At 36.9% G+C, this 20,969-nt stretch overlaps 2 protein-coding genes and 1 pseudogene across 8 annotated transcripts; 2 read left to right on the plus strand and 1 right to left on the minus strand.

The window, feature by feature from the left end:
• Positions 1-5,453: 5,453 nt before the first annotated feature.
• Positions 5,454-10,484, plus strand: LOC133877597 (zinc finger CCCH domain-containing protein 49-like). The gene is made up of 4 exons (XM_062315966.1): positions 5,454-5,754; positions 6,880-7,149; positions 8,101-8,324; positions 9,325-10,484. The coding sequence occupies exons 1-4, from the start codon at positions 5,650-5,652 to the stop codon at positions 10,274-10,276; spliced, it is 1,551 nt and encodes a 516-aa protein (XP_062171950.1). The 5' UTR covers positions 5,454-5,649; the 3' UTR covers positions 10,277-10,484.
• A 2,559-nt stretch (positions 10,485-13,043) lies between these two features.
• LOC133877258 (serine/arginine-rich splicing factor SR45a) lies at positions 13,044-18,502 on the plus strand. Of its 7 annotated transcripts, none has more exons than XR_009901717.1 (8): positions 13,044-13,197; positions 14,085-14,107; positions 16,415-16,498; positions 16,599-16,701; positions 16,852-17,001; positions 17,167-17,251; positions 17,442-17,505; positions 17,603-17,680. XR_009901717.1 is itself a non-coding variant. In XM_062315499.1 (7 exons), the coding sequence occupies exons 1-7, from the start codon at positions 13,195-13,197 to the stop codon at positions 18,241-18,243; spliced, it is 1,068 nt and encodes a 355-aa protein (XP_062171483.1). In that variant the 5' UTR covers positions 13,048-13,194; the 3' UTR covers positions 18,244-18,502. The 7 variants fall into 7 exon arrangements, 1 of the variants encoding a protein (XP_062171483.1); XR_009901716.1 differs by having other exon boundaries at positions 17,167-17,248; positions 17,603-17,678; XR_009901714.1 differs by having other exon boundaries at positions 13,045-13,197; positions 17,152-17,251.
• On the minus strand, positions 14,354-16,382 carry LOC133877611 (endoplasmic reticulum chaperone BiP-like; annotated as a pseudogene).
• Positions 18,503-20,969: the final 2,467 nt, after the last annotated feature.

The raw sequence follows: 20,969 nt of genomic DNA on the forward strand, positions 1-20,969 counted from the left end.
AATCCATAATTCTTTTCTTGTGCATTAAGGCATCTACAAAATGAGTAATGCTACTATTTATGATGTGAAATTTAAATCGTTAATATTTTTATGTTCTTAAATGGTTGATATGAAAAGACACTTTAAATAAGTTACATTAACTAGTTTTAAAATTAGTATAAAAATCTATGTATATTCTTTAGAGTTGACACACCCCATTTACTATCATTCTAGATTTTAAAAGGCGACAATCGACCATTATAAACTATCAAACACTTTCACTTTATTTCTTCATAATTCTTTTTCTAAAAAAAAAAAAAAGAAACTGACGAAACACATTTCATTGTCTAATTAAGTCTGACATGGCACATTAATTAAGGTCAGGGATCTATTTATTTTCTTCTTCTTTTTTTTTTTTACTTTTTTGAAAATATTTCATTCTCTTTCACTTAAATCTAAGGAAACTAGAGCAAAATTGTTCTACGATGATAGAGCATGTTGCTCTAACATTACCATGTCACATATACACATAAGAATTTCTTCCATTCATACATTATTCCTGACTTGTTTTGTGGCAGCCTTGGCTAACTCGTGTGCAACAAAGTTTGCCTCTCTTTTGGTATGACTAATCGTCCCGCTCCGAAACTCATTTAAAACGCCTTTTATCATTCTTCACGATTTGCCCATACCGATTAAAATTTTGTTCATCGGTCTTTATCGCATTTACTACCGGTAATTAACAAGTGACCCTCCCAAAAAAAATAAAAATTTTGACCCAAATTTCGACTAAACTCCGCAGCATTGGAGGCAGCTAGTGCTGCCGCTATCACAAGTATGGATACAGTACAAGTAGTGACTTATAGTAGCAATCACATGACTTTGATGATCTCGCACAATGACACCAATACCAAGGCGCCTATTAGTGAGGTCAATAGCCTTTTCTTTTTTTCTTTTTTTCTTTTTTTTCTCTGCTTACTATAGAGAGTTTTCAGCTAATTTTTATACCATAAGAAGCTAATTGTAAATAAGTGCAATCACATATATTAATTTTAGAGTAAATGTATCATAAGTTCTTAAGTTAATGAGCAATTTGAAATTACTTCATCACTTTTTAAAAATTAACTTTCGTTCTTTAACTTTTTCGTGAGTTTGAAAATAATCGTTCCGTATTTTTTTTCGTCTATTTTCTCAACATTCGTTAATGACATGATTGAATTTTTCCACTTCACCTTAAAATAATATTTTTAAAAGCACGATTTAATCTAAACATCATGTCTCTGGCTCCTTAACCTGCACTTGCTCTCAGCCTTTACTCTCTCGCAGGCCTTCATAACAAATGAGAAAGTGAAGGTGTCTGGACGAGCGACCAAAGCAGAAAGCATGTCATTGTAATAAAGAATGGCTTGGAGAAGATATTGGCTATTGAAAAGCTTCTGATAACGGAATTCCAAGCTTGGGTTTATGGGTTCTCAATGAGGCGGGAGACAGCACAGAAGTTGAGGAGTTTGGTGGAAATGGCGGGGTGGTGTTGGAATCCGTTGGTGACGACGTGTGAATGGATTTTTTGAAGCCTTTTGAGACTGTTGCAGCCTTGCAAGAGTTTAAGGATGGTATCGAAATTGGACATCTCTCTGTCTCAGGTGCCTTTGACCTTTGCAAAATTTTGTATATAAGATGGCCAATAAATTACCGAACCAAAAAACAAAAAAGGGGAAAAAATTGCAATCAAGAAAGCTTTCAAAAATCAGGAACCAAGGCCCATGGTTATATATGTATGAGGAGGAGATAAAGAAGATGTATTCAATGAACTGCAGTAAGACACCAAGGCTCGATAGTTATACATCAGGTTTCTTTCAAAAAACAAAACATGGTCTGTAATTGAGAAGTTGCTCTGTTCACACTAGCAGTAAACAGGGGCTAACACAGGACCTTTGGTTTTGGTGAATTCTTGGTGAGCTATTATGGGGTGTGTTTTGTGGGTTGTTTAATGCTAAGCTCGATTCAATGAGATTGCTCTGTTCCCTTACAAATGGCCTCAGCACCATGGGAGGGCTGCTTTAGACTAGGTTTTGTACTTTTGTTTCATACCCGCTGTGGAGTATTGTTTTGGTTCAGTTCATGTTCGTCTCCAAAGCTCCAGATATTTCACGCCTGCAAAATGCCATCCACGAGCTCCAAAATTTCTATCCGTTTTTCAAGTCCAGATTTATCCATTCCAACACAGTCTCCTTCATCACATCTCCGGCTCCATTTGCTCAAATAAAATCATTCACTCTCTCATCAACTTCTACCTTTCTTTGCAACCGTATATTATGCTCTTACCGGGGCTTTTAAAAATATTATTTTAAGGTGAAGCGGAAAAATTTCAACGTGCCATTAACAACCGTTGAGAGAATGGAAGGAGAAAATATGGAAGGGCTATTTTCAAATCCGTGAAAAAGTTAATGAGCGAAAATTGATTTTTAAAAAATGATTGACTGATTTTAGATCGTCAGTTTACTTAGGAATTTATGAACATTTACCCTTAATTTTATATTTTTCTCCATAAAAAAATTTATCTATTTGTTTATCTTAAAAAACCAAGTAAAAAAAATTATTTTGAGTAATTATGTTTTTTCCCATAAACTACCGGTGATTGTCAATATGACACCATGAACTGACGTCCTCTAGAAGTGTACAAGCAATTATAACCAGCGATTATTGGCTAAAACCGCTAATCGCAATCGCCTAAGGCAGTTATTGCATTTTACCAATCGCAATCGCTGACTGCTTAGGCGAAGGCAGTTATTGTGTTTATAATTAGCGGTTTTAAAACCACTTTTTAATTTGGGTTTTGCTATTTTTGGCCGGTTTTGAGCCTATTTTGGACCGGTTTTGGGCAGGTTTTTGTGTATGTTTTAATTGTTTTCAAAAAATAATTTAATAATTTTTGAACCTTCTTTTTTTATATATAATTTTTGGGCAACAAGGTCCTATATATCAACAAGGGATTTGGAAAATAAAGATATTAGCTTTATTTAATTGTACCTTCTTTTCTTTTCTTTTTTTACCTCCCATTTTCCAAGTTTTTTTAATGAGAATAAGAATGAGATTAATGTGTTTTTACGGTACAATTGAGTTTCCAAACACCCATTTTGCATCAATTCATAAACAATAAATCTTGTCTCACCATAAACGTTGCAGCTCAGTAGATAAATTATATTTGGATGCTAAATTTTGCTTAACAAATTGACCTCATTCTGCAAATATTCCAAATGACAACTCAAGGCCAGAATAATCAAGTCATTGTACTAAATTTTTAAAAATCGTGTAAACAGGCTTGTTAGTGTGTTACGCCTCAAAATTGTAAACATAGTTTTGTTTTTTATTTATTTTTTAAATATATATATATATGGTTAGCGGCTATTAACCGCTTTCTACAATCCTTATAACCGCTTTTGAAAATGGTTATGCGGTTAGCGGTTATAAGGCGGTTAACAGTTGCGGAGCGGTTATAACCGATTCGTTTGTATATCCTAACGGGCTTACTATAAGAGAACATCGAACTACCATTTATATACCAAAACCTCTATTCCGTTAGGGTATCTCGTAAATCGAACAGAATATTATATTTTTAGATGTTAAATTTTATTTAAAACAGAAATACCCTCAAACAATAATTCAATAAAAAATATTAAACTTAATATATATATATTGAGCCACCCCCAGAAATGGTGCCGACTACCTCTAAGCCACTCTAAACTTGAGGGTACCCACACGGCCACCCCCGGCTTGGACTAGAGTGGCTCGTGGCCACCCCATAGGCAGGGGTGGTGCCAAGCCACCCCAGAAGTGGCCGACACTATCTATGGGGGTGGCTCGCAAGCTACCCTCTCCCCTAAAGGGGTGGTTGTTGGTCTTTGTTTCTTTATTTTATTTTATTTTATTATTATTTTTAATTGTTTAATTTTGAGATATTATATGTAAATTTGATTATAAAGTTAGAATATTTGAGTCTTTTAATGAAGTTGACTGACGGAATTGAGGTTTTGCTATGTGAATGGCAATTAAATGCTCTCTTCTAGTGAGGGCGTCAGTTCATGGTATATTGATAATGACCGGTAGTTCATGGGAAAAAATGTAATTACCTCAGATAAAAATAATCCTAGCAATTTTATTCCTTGTTAATTCATAATTATTTTTTCATTGTATTTCTCCCAATGGGTTGTTGAGGTATGATATATTTATAATTTTTGTATAATTTTAATATATATATTAAAATATTAATTATTAAATCTGTTTTCCTACATGTCCTATATATTAAATAGTTTTTTTATTTTATTTTATTTTTTAAAAAAAAGAAGGTTAAATACCCTATTAGTAATTGGGTTTTAGGCTTTTTTAAATTTAGTACTTTAGTTTATATTTGTTTCATAAGTAATACCTGAGTTATGAGTAAAACCTGATTGGTACCTTTGTACATTTTCCCTCAAAATATTAATGGTCCACCACGTATCAACAGTTGAGGTTGACACATGACACTATATATATATTTTTTAAATAATTACAAATAATAATGAAAAAAAATTGTAAAAATAAAAAAAGAAAAAAGAAAAAGGGACGACTAAGCCACCCTCTTGGCCAGTATAGGATGGTCGAACAACCCCATCACAGATAAAAAAAAATGATAGGTTTTGGCCCTTAAGGGTGGCCGAACTATCTACATGGGCAAACCCACAATTTTTTATTTTATTTTTATGGGTTTTGGCCCATGAGAGTGGTTCGGTCACCCTCAAGGGCCAAAACTCATCATTTTTTTTTTAAAAAAAAAAAATAAAATTTGTTGCCATGTGGTGGCTGAACCACCCCATGGGGTGGTTCAGCCACCTCTTTTTAAATTTTATTTATTTTTATTTGATTTTTAAAGATTATTATTATTATTATTTTTATATAATGTCACGTGTGGTGGGTCGTTAATATTTGGACGGAAAATGTAACAGAAGTACCGAACGAATTTTTACTCCTAACTCATGTACCACCTATGAAACAAATGAAAACTCAAGTACTAAATATAAAAAAGTATAAAACTTAGATACTAATAGAGTATTTAACCCAAAAAAAAAATGGTATCGTACTTAGACTTCTTATTTATTTAGGTTTAGGATGCATTTGATATTGCGATTTTGTAGACAATAAGTGCGATTTTAAATTAAATCGCATAGCATAAATCGTTTGGGAATTGCGTTTTTAAAAATTAAGATTTGAAAAAACAAAAAATCTACTTTTTCAAATCACAGGTAAAATGATGCTTTTTTGAAAACGCAGAATTTTAAAGGATAATTTACGATTTTAAATGCTAAACTGTAATTTTATCAATCGCTTAATTACGTTTTTAAAAATTATTTTTTTTCAAATCGAACATTTTAAAACCATAATTTTAAATGACACTTTTTAAAATTATAAACCAAACGATCTTAGCCGAGTCGGGTAACCCGCCGAGAAGCAGGAAACAAAGCAGAGCTGCAGAAGAAAATAAATAAATAGTGATAATCGGGATAACCGACTCCACAACCATCCTCTCTCGCGGGGCCCCGTAAGGTACGCAGCTTCGACCCTCTGAAGGCCAAGCTCAGTGACGCAATCCAAGTCGGCGAAGCCCTATTTGACCGCAGACCAGAGCCAAAGGCGAGCATGGCGCATAGGTTGCTTAGAGATCTTGAGGCCGATGGCTGGGAACGCTCCGATTTTCCCATCATCTGCGAGTCTTGCCTCGGTGACAACCCCTACGTTCGCATGGTACGATCCTCTTTCGATCTCATTTAGTGGTCCATAGGGTTTTATTTGTTTGACACGACGTGCATACTTTCCATTTAGGGTTTTTAAGTTATTTGTTATCATTTAGGAACCCTAAGTTTTGGTTTGTTATGTAAAATCTTACAATTTGTGCTTAGAATTTGTAGTTAAATAGCTCATGTGATGCCCAAATCAGTAAGCTTCATTGTTTGATTTGTTGTTGTCTGTGTTTTTTATTCAATAATGCGAGTTCGTTTTCTTCCATGGATTTGTTGGAGTGCAAACTTTTATTCAATAATGCGAGTTCCTTTCTATGTTTTTGTTTTTATTCGAGGAGTGTCTGAGGATTGTCCGGATGCTGTAGAATTCCTGTAGGCTAATAATATAGATGGCGAGGCTAGTAAGGCAAAAAGGGATGCCACTTATCCAAAAAAAAGAAAAAGTAAGGCAAAAAGGGATACGTAATTTGTGAGAAGTTGATGTGTTAAAGAGACGAACGATGGCTCACAAAGAGATCGTGGATTTGTTTGAAGCTGAGATTGGGTGGGTGGGGGGTAGTGGTTTGTATGGAAATTTTTCCATGTTTTTATGGAAGGGTGAAAATTTCCTTTTATGTAATTCTCAATGTTAGATTGGTATGGAAAGTGTATCGTAACCTCATTCAAATTCGATACTGTTTTATTATACTTTTAGACTCGGGCCCTTAAAAGAACAATGATGGGCTAAAGTAGTTTCTCATTGATCGGTAGTAGTTGGTTGGTCCTTTATGAATCATGTAAGAGGGCTTTAGCAATTTGTTCAAGTTCATACATGAATCAGATTGTCCTCTTCCCATATACCTGTTTTAAATCTATGGTAGTACTGGTTGATAATCGTATATCACCAATGTCTACATTGTTAATGTTGTTTAGATACTTAAAGCAATATAGGATGGCAGATTCTGAAAGAGTTGTGTGGAAATTATAGTAATTTAAATTTTAATTTTCTTGCAGTGGTGCATATATAAATTTCATAATAGTGGTTTCAATTTTGGAATGTTTTATCAGAAATAGCCAATTTCTTTTGATAAGTCAGAAATAGCCAATTTCAACGATTGTTAAGTATTGGTGCATGCATATTTGGATGCAGACGAGAGCCGACTTTGATAAGGAGTGCAAGATTTGTACACGGCCATTTACAGTTTTTAGGTGGAGGCCTGGTCGTGATGCGAGATTTAAAAAAACTGAGATTTGCCAGACATGCAGCAAGTTGAAAAATGTTTGCCAAGTTTGCCTTCTGGATCTCGAATACGGTTTGCCAGTTCAGGTTCGAGACACTGCACTGTCCATCAATTCCAATGATGCCATTCCCAAGAGTGATGTGAATAGAGAATATTTTGCTGAGGAGCACGACCGCAGGGTATGCTTTTTCATATCTCAAGATTACTTTTACTACAAATCACCTTGTCAAAAATAATGAAACTTCAGAGTAGCATAATGCCTCTTGCTGTAACATGTTGATGCGAAACAACAATTGATATGTTTCCGTTTTTGTGTCTATTATGATGATTTTCATTCGCAGCCGTATGCCTGAAAGAGCATGTTGATGAATTTCTAATTTTATTTTGCATTGAAAAGCAATGCATTTGTATTTGCGTTATGCATGTTCATCAAGTCTCATTGTTGAATAATGAAATCAGAGCAAATTGGTTCAGCACTTGGAGCAATTCCTGATCCTTGGAGCTTCTCCAAATTGTTTCTTATGTAGTTGGGTAGTAAAGTTATCAGTAATTCCCCTTTTTCGAAGTGTTTGTGTCTTAGTTTTATGGTTCTACATGGTTGCTTGGGTCATGCACAGAATCCATGAAATGTGTACCGTTGATATCCTTAGTTTAGTCTTCAATTTATTCCTTGATGCTATTGATAGTCATCTTCCATGTGTCAAGTAGCTCCCAAGATTTCATTGACCTTCTCCTGGTCCAGCCCTTTACACAATGGTTGCTGACTGTGTTAATCATCTACCTATGTCTGTCATCTTCCTTCATGGCCTGGTTCTTCTTTTGTGTCTTAGAAACCAGACTAGAATAACTACTGAATGCATTCCTTTGATACTCTGATTTTGGCAACTTTCCTTCCAGTTTTCTTCTTAGAGCTCTTTGGGCACTGAATTCTGCTTTATCTGCTTCCAGCTCACGTGTTCTATTTATTTCCTCTTCAGCAGTTATAATTAAAATCTTGTCTTGAAAAATGTTATAGCTCTCGTGTGGGACTTTGCAGTATTTTGGAGTTTAGCACATCGCTTATTTTATAAAACCTTAGCTTTTTTTCATTTATTTTGACAGAAGTTCTAAACAAAGTATACTTTATGCAGGCTAGAGCTGGTATAGATTATGAGTCGTCATTTGGAAAAGCTCGTGCAAATGACACCATTCTGAAGCTTCAGAGAACAACACCGTATTACAAAAGAAACAGAGCACATGTCTGCAGTTTCTACATAAGGGGAGAATGCACAAGAGGTGCTGAGTGCCCTTACAGACACGAGATGCCCATAACTGGGGAATTGTCACAGCAGAATATTAAAGATCGTTACTACGGGTATGTCCAGCGGTTGATAATTTCTTTCTTTTTGAGTATAATGAGGCATAAATAAGATGATCTCTCTCTCTCTCTCTCTCTCTCTCTCTCTCTCTCTCTCTCTCTCTCTCTCTCTCCCTCCTCTCGTGCCTATATGGTTTGACTCTAAAATGTCATGGGTGTGAATGCAAAGCTTCTCTTAAATTTGATGGGGATCAATGTTTCATGCTCACTCCCTCCTCTCATGCCTATATGGTTTGACTCTAAAATGTCATGGGCGTGAATGCAAAGCTTCTCTTAAATTTGATGGGGATCAATGTTTCATGCTCAATTTAGTGCTCATTTGGGCAACTCAGACACTCGCGCTAGTTTGTTCATAGTCATTATTCTTTACATGGAGTTCTAATTAATAATTAAACTTGTTTGCAGTCTGTCTTTCCTGCCAAAGGCCAGGAGTGTACTTGCTTATGATATGCTACCTTCTGTCAGTTAGGATGAAAGAGCCTGGTCTTACTTGACTTGACTGCTTCCTATTCAGGGGGCAGAAAGGGGTTATTACTATTTCCATGGCCTTTTGGACATCTTTGGTTGATTTCCAGATGAAGTTCATATTGGGTGTGGTAAAGGTAGTCAGTTGCTTAGTTGTGAACTAGAGAGCTAAATAAGTCTTTACTCCACCCCCCCCCAAGGCATCTTTTTTGTATGGTTAGCCATTTGTCAGCTGCATTTGTTTGTATTTTTTTTTTTTTTTTTTTTAAATTTTGAATGTTATATCAACCTTCTTTGTGCCCGATAGTTTTTTAGTTTTCTAATGTATTCCCTGCTGTGCCTAGTGCCAAAGTTGGCAATGTATTCCCTGCTGTGCCTAGTGCCAAAGTTGGCAACAAATCACTTTCATGCTTTGCACAAATGAGTGCACTTGCGCACTTAAACAGATATACATCTGTTACGTGAGCATGCGATGCATAAACCTTACATGTTTGTTGCATTTATCATTGGGCTGATCTTTTAAAAAATGCAGAGTGAACGATCCGGTTGCACTGAAGCTACTCAACAAGGCAGGAGAGATGCCTTCTCTGGAGCCTCCTGACGATGAGAGCATTAAGACCCTTTATGTTGGTGGGCTTAATGAAAGGGTCACTGAGCAGGACCTGAGGGATAACTTCTATGCTCATGGTGAAATCGAATCCATAAGGATGGTGCCCCTACGAGCTTGTGCTTTTGTAACCTACACAACAAGAGAAGGCGCAGAGAAGGCTGCAGAAGAGCTCTCTAACAAACTGGTCATAAAGGGCCTGAGGCTGAAGCTTATGTGGGGTAGACCTCAAGCACCAAAACCAGATTTAGAAGGCTCAGATGAAGCAAGGCAGCAGGCAGCGGTGGCTCATAGTGGGATGTTGCCTCGGGCAATTATATCCCAGCAGCAGAGCCAATTACAGCCGCAGGACCAAAACCAACCGATGCATTACTTCAATATTCCACCTCCACCTCCGCCTCAGCAGGAGAGAGCCTATTATCCATCAATGGATCCTCAAAGAATGGGTGCCCTTGTTCCATCCCATGAGGGGCCTTCTAATGGGCCCTCTGGGTCAGGTGAAAACAAATCTGGTTCAGAGAAACAGCAACAGGCACAGCGTTATGCCTATCAAGGTATGCCTCCGCCACCGGGGCAGTATCATCATCAGTTCTATCCTCCTCCATATGGATATATGCCGCCAATGTCCTCTTATCAGCAGCAGTACCCTCCACAATATCATTCAGCAATGCTCCCTCCACAGCCTCCACCAACGAACCAGCATTATCAGCATTCGGCACCATCTGCTACTCACCTTGGGTCTGCACCACCAGGATCTGCAGCTCACGCTGGGTCTACACCATCAGGGTCCGCACAGCCGGGGTCTAGCCCAGCAGGTTCTACACCTCCTGCGTCTGGACCATCAGGGTCCTCAACACCTGGGTCATCGCAGCAGTGAAACTTCTTTTCCTGTATTATCTGTTTTTAGCTTTTGGTTATATTTATTGCACTTCTCATGAAGCTGACTCTAACCGGCTTGCATCCTGGATGCAAAAGATTTCTTTGCTTCTGCTTACGAGTGATTACAGTATTCAAGAGTTGTATTCTATGTCAAAGAATTTGTGCATTATTACTATGGGCTACTTGTTTGGCTTTTCTGTCTTTAATCTTGCTTAGGATTTCATGGTGACCATGATTATAATCCTAAAGAAAGTTTAGATTCCCTTTTTTTTTTTTTTAACAATTTTGGGTATCTTGTTTCGTCTGTTCTCTTCTAACTAACAATATGTTATGGTTAACATCCCTGGCAAGATTTTGATCTTCATTCTGAAAATGTAGAGATTTCGTTCATCCGTTTTGGTTTTTTGAAAGAACATAATAATAAATGTTCATTATTATGTTTTGATCGACCTATTTTAGGACAGCTTACTGAGACTTGCCGAGTTTTGTTGGTGTGTCTGTTTTGTAACTTTGTTCTCTTTACTGGTGGAGAAATGAAAATGAGTTCTCTCTACTTTTTCCTTCTCCAAGACATATTAAGTTGGATTAATATCGCGTCCTATATATACTCTTATATCAGCCGATATAATCCTGTCAATTCACTCTTGGATTAATTTTTGTTTTGTTAAAATAAAATTAAAAAAATAAAATCAAAGGCTAATTACTATTGGCACATCAGTCCAATGAGTTCTGAATAGTATGAAGCATTGCTCGTGAAGTGATCGTATAATTTTCTGAATTTCAAGTCAAATGTGCAAATTCATGCCTAGATCATAAAGATGAAACTGCACAATTAGTCTGGTTCGATTAGTTGAACATCAGTATAAAGCTTAAGCCTAAAGTCACGTTTGGTATTCAGAAAGATTATTCCATTAGAAAAAGTATAATAACTTTTATTGAAAGTTGAATGAAATAGTCATTATGGTCTATAAAGGAACCAAATGTTAAGAGTATATGTATATTTTAACACAAAAGTTATTTTATTCCATATTCTTCTATTCTTAATAAGACTAATCATTTTTTATAATAGAATAATCATTCCACGTACCAAACATATCTTTAAACTATTGTAAGTTATAACAAACAACCACAAAAAAAAAAAAAAAAAAAAAAAAAAACTAAGCTAACAATGTTTCAGGACATAACATTTACTTTCAAATTGGGTTGGATAAACCTTTTTTAATTTAGACTATTCAAAATGATATGTATCTAAAATACATGTAATTTTTATGTGCATTACTAATTAAAAGATATAATTTTTAGATGTTTTTCAAAATGTTAAAAACATGATAGAAGTCAAAGGCCAATAATCGAAAACTGCATTATTTTGAGGACTGAAATAATACAACATTGAGAAATACTAGAGTTTATTCTAGCGTCTTTCTGAATGACATAGATTTAATAAAAAAAATTTTATCCCAAAAATGTGACCTAAAAAATGCAATTTTTTTAAGCAAAAAATTTAAATTCATATTATTTAGGACACAAAAAAATCGCTAGAAAGAGCTCGATCATTTAGGGTCCGCTTGGGTTTGCGATTTAAAAATATGTGATTTAAAAAAGTGATTTTTAAAAACGCAATTAAGCGTTTGACAAAATCACATTTTGGCTTTTAAAATCACACCATAGCCTTTAAAATTATGCGTTTTAAAAAAGCACAAATTTGCATGCGATTTGAAAAAGTAGTTTTTCATATTTTCAAATCGCAATATTTTAAGAACACAATTATCAAATATTTTATTTTCTATAATTTGATTTAAAATTATATTTTTTTATCTACAAAATCGTACTCACAAAAGGACTGAGTAAGGAAGTCACTTCGTAATCGTAATCCTCAAAGGTAGGGGTGGGTGCGGGCCAGATTGGGCCGGATTTGCATGTTTTTCACAACCCGCCCATCAGTGAACGGGTTTGAAAATCGAGATCCGCAACTCGCATAGTGAATGGTCAACCCGATGGGCCTTGGGTAGTGCGGATCGGGATGGGTTCATGCGGGTTCGGGTATTCCTCTTATTTTTTATTTTTTTGCCAAAAACCAAAAAAAATAATTTCCAATCTTGCTAACCCAGTTCAAAATTTGAAAATCCCAATTGAATCAACCTCATTAGCAAATAAGAATAAGAAAAAAGAATCGAAATTACCAACAAACTCAACTGTAAATAACTTTTTTATTCTTTTTTGTGATTGTAAATTGAATGAATATGTGTATGTGAGAATGTAGAAATTGAAGTGTATATGAGAATAGAATAAGAATAAAGATAAAATGAATAGTGCAAAACTGTATCGAATGAAATCAAATATAGGACCTGGGCAAAGGAGGGGCTTCCCATAAAACAAACATTTCCACGCACGTATTGCTACACGCACCACTCGTATCCCACCACGTGTGATACGAATTCAATGCCCTCACGTTTTTTTCTATTCTAATTTGATGCCCTCACGTTTATGTGGCTGACAATGTATTATGCACCGAGAAAAAAACAAAATTTGATCTTGTTTTCCTTTTCCGATTAGCGCACAGTGCACGACTCAGTCACAAGCGACGGCCCACGTAAAACGACCATGGCCCAATTCCGTCATTTCCCGTAGTCACATTCCGAGACGTGGCGCGTGTTTGTTGGTCCGCTCACGAACCGCAGGAAGCCGAACAGGGTGGGAATTCACATAAGGTCATAAACTACGGGGGCCACAAACTGTTAAACCGGAATTGAATGTACTTTGGCGTCCGCTTCTCCAGAAGCTTCCTCCCGTAGGTCCGTTCCCATATAACTTACCACTATTCCTCGCAATATTGTAATTCCCAAACCTTTCCATACTGTGTGATTGAGAGCGTGAAATAGTCTCTGCGATTCACGGGTTTCTGTGCCATCGGTTGATATGGTAAGCGCTCGATCGTAAAGGCTAGCTGTAGATTAGGACCTTGTTTTTCTCTCTCTTCTGCATTTTTGAATATTTTGATCTTGGCACTTTAATTTTTAGGTTCTTTTTTCCCTTCTTGAAGGGAATAATTGTTGATTTTGTGAATTCAGTCCAAGTATGCTGTGAGATCTGATAAAGACTGACTAAGAGAAATAATTGCTGATTTTTTATATTAGATAGGGATGATTCTTCACTTCTTTTTGCTCGTCTGAATCTTTTTCACTAGAGTGATCTCTGATTCTTTCTATCGAAAATTCAATTAATGGAAATTTTTCCGCGAGAATAATAAGATTTAGTTCTGTAGGGATTTTTGTCCATATTATCTTATTTTTATACGTTAATCCTGATAATTACGTATTTAAGAATAGAACTCTTTGGAGAAAGTTCATTGATTATTCGTTCTTGTGGAATATTTTCGATTTTCTAAGCAGGGAAACTCATTTGAGATGGTATAAAATAATTTCATATAATTGAATCGATATTTTTGTGGTTTGAGAGGGAAAAGGTCGCTCTCCGATTATTATTATTTTTCAATAAATATTTGAAGCTTTCTTTTGTTGGAATTGTGATGGTTAAGAAAGATAGCGATTTAGGAACTGAAAATGTTTTCGCGGAAATGAAAAGAGATAAATTTGTTGAGCATAAGGGAAAAAAAAAAGATATTTATTGTAGTTGTCGTGGAAAAGGCTATCTTTGAACAAATCTTGGAAATTTGATATTTAGGAGGGTGATCTGCTTCGATTATGGATGTATATGTTTGCGATTGCTTTTTAATATTCTTTGGCTGCATTTTTGTGTTATTTGTCTTCTTGAGTACTGATCTCTGTTTTTGTTTGATGGCGTCACAGATGTCTTACTCCAGAAGGTCAAGGTATGTTTTGTTTTTCTGAGATGCGATGATGGTTTTTTTTTTAATTAAAAAAAAGGAGTTGTTTTAACAAAAACGAAACAAATACGAGTAATAACAAACCATCTGAAAGTACCTTCACCTAAAAAAAAAAGCAAAGGAGGGGGAATTCTTCTCCTATAATTTCCACCATGAGAAAAATTACAGTAAAGTCTCATTGCCTAAAGCCTAAAGCCTATATCCTCATCCTTGTTTTAAATTCCTGGTTTTTCACCAGTACACGATGAGATTGAAGTTATCTTCCACCTCTTTCAGCTTCTCTTTGTAGTCCTCTTTCTCAGCGTTCTGGTTGTCATCGAGCTATTCAAGGGCGTCCTTCACAGCGGACTCAATCTTGTCCTTCTCATCAGACTCAAGCTTGTCAGCAAGCTTGTTTTGTCGTTGATCTGGTTCTTCATGTTATACACACAGGTATCAAGGCTGTTGCGAGCATCAATCCTTTCCTTCACCTTCTCGTCTTCCTCAGCAAACTATTATGTCCCACGAACCAATCTCCTCCTGGCTCAGGCGACCCTTGTCATTAGTAATGATGATGTTCTCTGATTTAGTGCCCTTGTCTTCTGCCTTAACATTTTAGTATATCAATTTGCATCAACTTCAAATGTGACCTCATTTAGAGGGGTTCCCCTTGGAGCTGGTGGAATTCCAGTTAGATCAAATTTCCCAAGCATCGTGCAATCCTTTGTGAGACTCCTCTCACCTTCACAGATCTGAATGGACACAGTAGTCTGCTGATCCTGGTAAGGTAGTCTGCTGAACCTGGTAAGCAGTGAAAACCTTAGATTTCTTTGTTGGTCTGCTGATCCTGGTAAGCAGTTGAAACCTGGGATTTCTTTGTTGGATAACAGTGTTTCTTGGGATCAACTTGGTTATAACTCCACCAACAGTTTCAATTTGAAGGGTCAGTGGAGCCACATCCAGGAGAAGGATATCTTTGGTTTCTTCACCACCCTCTCCACTCAAGATACTTCCTTGTACAGCAGCACCATAAGCAACTGTTTCATACGGGTTCACCCTTGTTTGGTTCCTTCCCATCAAAGTAGTCCTTAAGAATCTGTTGAACCGATAAGAACAATCTCATCAATCTGGTTCTTCTCCAATCCAGCATCTTTCATAGCCTTCTTCACGGGTCACATGATCTTTCTGAACAAATCATTGTTCAGCTCCTCGAACTGAGCTCACTCAGTGTTTCAGAAAGGTCAACACCATCAAAAAGTGATTCAATCGCCACATGGACTCGGTGCTGGCTTCTAAGAGCTCTCTTGGCATGCTCGGCTTCCCCCCTCAGCTTCCCAAGAGCTCTGTTGCCCTTGCTGAAGTCCTTGCCATGCTTTTTCTTAATCAATTTGATGAAGTACTCCATAATTCACAGATCAAAATCCTCACATCCAAGATGAATGTCGCAATTAGTGGCAAGAACCTCAAAAACACTGTTATCGATTGTCAAGATACTGGCATCAAATGTCCCACCACCTAGGTCAAAAACAAGGAGGTTCTTCTCACCACCCTTTTTATCCAAACCATATGGATGACGGCTGCGGTTGGTTCATTGATAATTCTGGCAACATTCAGTCCAGCAATAATACCTGCATCCTTGGTAGCCTGCCTCTGGGCATCATTGAATTATGCAGGAATGGTGACGCCGGCATCCTTGCTTTTCTTCCGAAGCTGTTTCCTTCATCTTAGTCAGAACCATAGCACTGATCTCCTCAGGGCTGAAAACCTTGGTCTCACCATCTTTAATTTTCACTTGAATGTAAGGCTTTCCATTCTTGTCTTCAAAGTTTCTTCTAAAATAAGCCTTTTGACGTCAAAGATGGTCCTCTTAGGGTTAACAGCTGCCTAGTTCTTTCCAGCCTCACCAATCAGTCTCTCACCGTCAGTGAATACAACCCGTGATGGGGTGATACGGTTTCCTTGGTCACTGGCTATGATTTCAACATGCCTGTTCTTGTAGACACCAACACAAGAATAAGTTGTGCCAAGGTCAATACCAATGACTGTTCCCAACTTGGTGGCTCCCTCTTTGGCAATGGAAATTGCGAATAGAGATCCAAAGAGAAGAATCACTAGTACGACCAGGGAGCCCCGTGCTCTCTCCACGAGCCAGCCGTAGCGTGTGAATCTCTCAGCTCTCTCTCTCTCTCTCTTTGGCTCTCTGTGATTTAGATGGAGCTCCTAAGAATGAACTCGATGATGGTTTTAGCAATGTGGTTGTATTAATGTTTATGTTTCTCATCGTTATGTCCTTAAATGTTGAAAATTTTCCAGGTATTCTCGATCTCCTTCGCCATACAGGCGGCACAGGTCTGTCTCGAGGTCTTTGTCGAGGTCAAGATCAAGGAGCCGGTCAAGGTAGTGGCTTGAAACTTCCATCGTCTTTGGTTTTGGATTGCAGTGTTTCTTCTTTATAATTTTATGGTTCTTGTTTCATTTGCTTTTGATCTGGCTGCAGGAGCCCTTTGGTGGAAAATCCTGGTAACAATCTGTATGTGACAGGATTGTCACCTCGGATCACAAAGAGAGAACTTGAGAAGCATTTCGCTAGTGAGGGAAAGGTATGCACTTCATCTTTCCCTGCTAAATTTATTGCCAGTGATCTTGGCTTCAAAATATCATTCTAGCTTTGAATTTATTATTCTGAGTCACTTTCTTATTATTGGGGTTTAGAATGTTGTGCATAATCGATTGGGATCTTTCTCTTGTAGGTGATGGAAGTTCATCTTGTCGTTGATCCCTGGACCAGAGAATCCCGTGGCTTTGGGTTTGTTACAATGGAAACTGTTGAGGAGGCTGATCGCTGCATTAAGTATTTAAACCATTCTGTTATTGAAGGCCGTGCCATTATGGTGGAGAAGGTAAATTTTCTTGACATTTAACTTTGTTTGTTGACTACTGGCTGCTTTATTAGTTACTGGTCCCGCGCTTCTTTCAACATTGTATCAAAATATCAGATAGTTTGGTACTAGTTTTGAGTTTGAAAGTTGTTTGCTTCTTTCCACTTGAAGTTTTTGTGGCAGCAGGTTAGCTGTGTGTAGCAGCTCTTCACCAAACTCAAACTACAACTAAACAAACAAATCAAACACACCAAGTATCAGACATGGGGTTGTATGCCCTGCATTTCTCTCCTTTTTCTAGCAATTAAATATTTAGTGATGTTTCAGTTTCTTAATATTGTCTTGTTGATCTCTCTCTACCTTCTTTTTCCCTTCTTATATGATTCTATCTAGCTGTGGCCCTCATCTCTTGAGTTGACATGTCATTTCACGATCTCATGCTTGATTTGCATTTGTTGCAGGCCAGGAGGCGGAGAGGGCGAACTCCTACTCCGGGAAGGTACCTTGGATTGAGAACAATTCACGGTAAGAATGTTTTTATACTCCAAATTAGTTTCTTGATGGCTCAGTTTGTCTTGTATGTTTGTGTCTTATTTTCTTACGTTACTTTTTGTTCATATAGTACGCCATCGAAGTTCGAGCTACTCTCCTCGGCGATCACCCAGCTACTCTCCTCGGCGATCTCCCAGCTACTCTCTTTATCGAAGGGGCCGCAGTCGCTCGCTGCGATATTCATCAGAACGTAGTAGGAGTAGGTCACATTCTCCTTATTATAGCCGTAGGAGGTCATACTCCCCTTATGATGGCCGGCGGAGGTCATACTCTTTTTACTACAGTCGGCGCCGGTCCTACACTCGCTCCCCTTGTTCCATGTCCCCTCCCAGTGGGCGGGATCGGTCCTACTCTTATTATGATTCCAGGTATTACTCACCAGATGACCGATACAGTAGGAGGCATCGATACCGTTCTCTCTCTCAAAGCGTGTCACCTAGGCCAAGGAGGAAGTCAAGGAGGAGCTACTCACGCAGTGTCTCGCCCAGGCTGAGGAGGAGCTCAAGGAGGAGCTACTCACGCAGCATTTCGCCTAGACCGAGGAGTTACAGGAGGAGGAAGAGTTCTCGTAGCATTACCCCTAGAGGGAGGAGCTCTGGGCATACTCGTTCAAGGCGTGAATACTCTAGAAGCTACTCTAGGAGTCGTAGTACGACTCCAAGTTCTAGATCAGCTTCAAGGTCTGTTACTTCTAGCTCTGACAAAGAGTGAGAAGCGATCCGACACTTTAGCTAGTAAGGGTTACTCTAGAAGCTTACTCTACGAGTCGTAGTGCGACTCCAAGGTCTGTTACTTCTAGCTTTGCCAAAGACTGAGAAGCGATCTGCCTCTTTAGCTAGTAATTGGGTGCTGCTCTTGACTCTTTGAGATCTTGTTATGGACAAATAACTTGCTGTATATTTGGGAGTTTATGGCTTGTCTTTCTGATCGAGTATTTACGTCTTCTTGTAATAATAGTTGGCTTTTAGTATATCTTGTGTGTGATGCTGTTTTTGATTTATTGTCGTCGAAATTGATGCGGGTTGGCATTGTGATTGCTCTGGTATGATGAGGTTTTCGGTGTTAGAAGCGAAGACGCAAAGCGGAGACCTACTCCTAGTTACGAGTGGGTGGTCCAATAAAAGAATGGAGGGGAAAATACACTCTACTCATTGAAGCAATGATCACTTTAGTGATTTAGTATGTAAAATTCAGAAAGTGATATTCTTCTTGTTGGTGCCTGGTGGTGGTGGAGTCACCCTTTTTGCGGCTGAAACTACCCTCAAACCTTGGCCTAACCATTTGGCCAGATGAACCACCCCCCCTCTCCAAAAAGAAAGGAAAAAAGAGAAAAATATAATAAAATTGGTAGTGGTGGAGTCACCCCCTTAGTGGCCAAAACCATCCTAAAACTCTGGTCATTAACTCGGGAGCATTTTTAGGAGTTTAGCGACTAAATAGTTATGTGTGACACATGTGACTTTCATTCCATTCAAAAAGATGTAAAAACTTAACGGAGTGGCTAACTTATCATGGTTTAGTAGTTTGTAGGGTTAAATATCACTTTTTGAATTTTGGAGGCTAAAGTTCAAAATTAGTCGATGCATTTTTCTTAAGAATGAATTGGCTATGGTAAAACTTCTTGGCAACCAGAAATTTTATCGCTTTAAGTCAACTTGTTTCGACAATTACCGACATCTTTGATTATGTATGAACTTTTGAAGGAGTAAACTCTTTTTATTTTTTTAATTGGCCGAGTCACTCTCAACACACTCACCCTCAGTGAGCTTTTGATAATAATTAGTCAAAAGGGGTTTTATTGATATTAGTCGGTGATGATAAACTATTAATATGTTAACACATGTCCCATAGATGCTGAAAATATGTAAAGGATATAATCTAGGGGTATTCTAGGAAGACATAATATAGAGGTATTCTAGGAAGATATAATATAGGGATAAATAGGTAAATTAGCTAAGAAGAATTAGTTAGGATATGCTTCTAGAAGATGCTTTAGTTAGTTATTTAGAGTCAATAAAAGGGAACCAAATATGAAAAGAAAGGCATAAAATGAATATTATAGAAATTGATTCCTTTAGGAGAATTGCTGTTCTCAAATCAGCTTGGAGACTTGAGTATCTCGAATAGCCCATTATCTTGTTCTTATTTCCTCGTCATCAATCCAATCTCATTTCCATACAAAAATTCCAAAATATACACAAATCCAAATCCAAGAAAGGTACGTAACAGAATCCCATAAATTTTTCCTCAGACGTTGAGAATCACGTAGAAATCCTATCACCTTAGTCATGCCGTGATTCATGGAGCCCAACCAACTAATGTGAATCATATCAGCCCAGATTATATTTCTCTTCACAATCACGCAAATCATGAAGTCACATATCATGATTTAGGTCAAGGCAATATATGTCTGACAACTCACGCATATCAGAAAGGAAAGAGACCCAAGACTTCAAGACTTACAATCGGCTCAATAAGGAATAATCTCATATGAAAATATTCTTTGGTCCAAGCTGTTAATATATTTTCTGTTTTCCTTTTATTTATTTTTGCTTGCAATGCACAAATAAGCACTTGTATATAATACCGTGCGTCCTCTGTATCTATTCATTCAACAAAAGTGAATCAAATTTACTCATTTGTCTTCCATTATTTTCATAATAGAGCAGCTCTGATCAAGGTTGATGAACTTTACATTATCACATATCATTTACATATTCAAGCTTGTTCAAATAGATCGAAAAAATATAAAAAGAAAATATTTCTAAAATATATTTAAATAATAATAAATCCACATCTACTTGTACGGAAAATTACATTTTGCATGTAGTAGCCAACATTTGTCAGTTATTTTTTAAGAAAAGAAAAAGGATTCAATTTTTCGATTCACTTTGGTCTCTCATATAAGAAATTTTTTATTGAGTGATAAAATCTTACAAAATTTATTATTGCATATATAATCTTATATAAGGTAGTCATATGAGTCATATATATATATACACGTAACAAGAAAAAGACTTTCCTCCTCTCCTTATTGTTTCATCCCTCTTTAAGCATCCTTAGTGAGTTGTTCATTTCAAAATTTTCACTAAAATTTGGTGAAAAGCTTAAAAAAGTCCACTTCAACAAAATCTCAATAATTTTTTTATTTTAGTTCTCGTCAAAATTTCACTTCAAATCTGACTCTCAAATTTCACAAGCTATTGAATATTTTATTATTTCTTTCTTTTCATTTCACTTTTCATTTTCCTCTCTCCTCATTTGTTAGGAGTGATTGCTTAAAACCAAAAATAAATAAATAAATAAATTTAGTTGAAATAGAGAAATATTTGAAAAGTTTGGTGTATGAAGTTTGTTAAAAGTAATAGATAAAAAAATAACAAAAGTAGATTATTTAGTTAAAATTTTGAGAAAATTTTGAGATTTCACTACAAATG

This window comes from Alnus glutinosa, chromosome 9 (genome assembly GCF_958979055.1).
Source record: "Alnus glutinosa chromosome 9, dhAlnGlut1.1, whole genome shotgun sequence".
Lineage (NCBI taxonomy): Eukaryota > Viridiplantae > Streptophyta > Magnoliopsida > Fagales > Betulaceae > Alnus > Alnus glutinosa.

Excerpts from the sequence above, each read along its gene's own strand:
- LOC133877258 (XM_062315499.1), top strand. Across the intron at positions 16,499-16,598 it reads AGATCAAGGAGCCGGTCAAG|GAGCCCTTTGGTGGAAAATC; the intron begins GTAGTGGCTTGA and ends ATCTGGCTGCAG. Across the intron at positions 17,002-17,441 it reads GTGCCATTATGGTGGAGAAG|GCCAGGAGGCGGAGAGGGCG; the intron begins GTAAATTTTCTT and ends CATTTGTTGCAG.
- LOC133877597 (XM_062315966.1), top strand. The coding sequence starts at position 5,650 with ATGGCGCATAGGTTGCTTAGAGATCTTGAGGCCGATGGCTGGGAACGC. Across the intron at positions 5,755-6,879 it reads ACAACCCCTACGTTCGCATG|ACGAGAGCCGACTTTGATAA; the intron begins GTACGATCCTCT and ends ATTTGGATGCAG. Across the intron at positions 8,325-9,324 it reads ATTAAAGATCGTTACTACGG|AGTGAACGATCCGGTTGCAC; the intron begins GTATGTCCAGCG and ends TAAAAAATGCAG.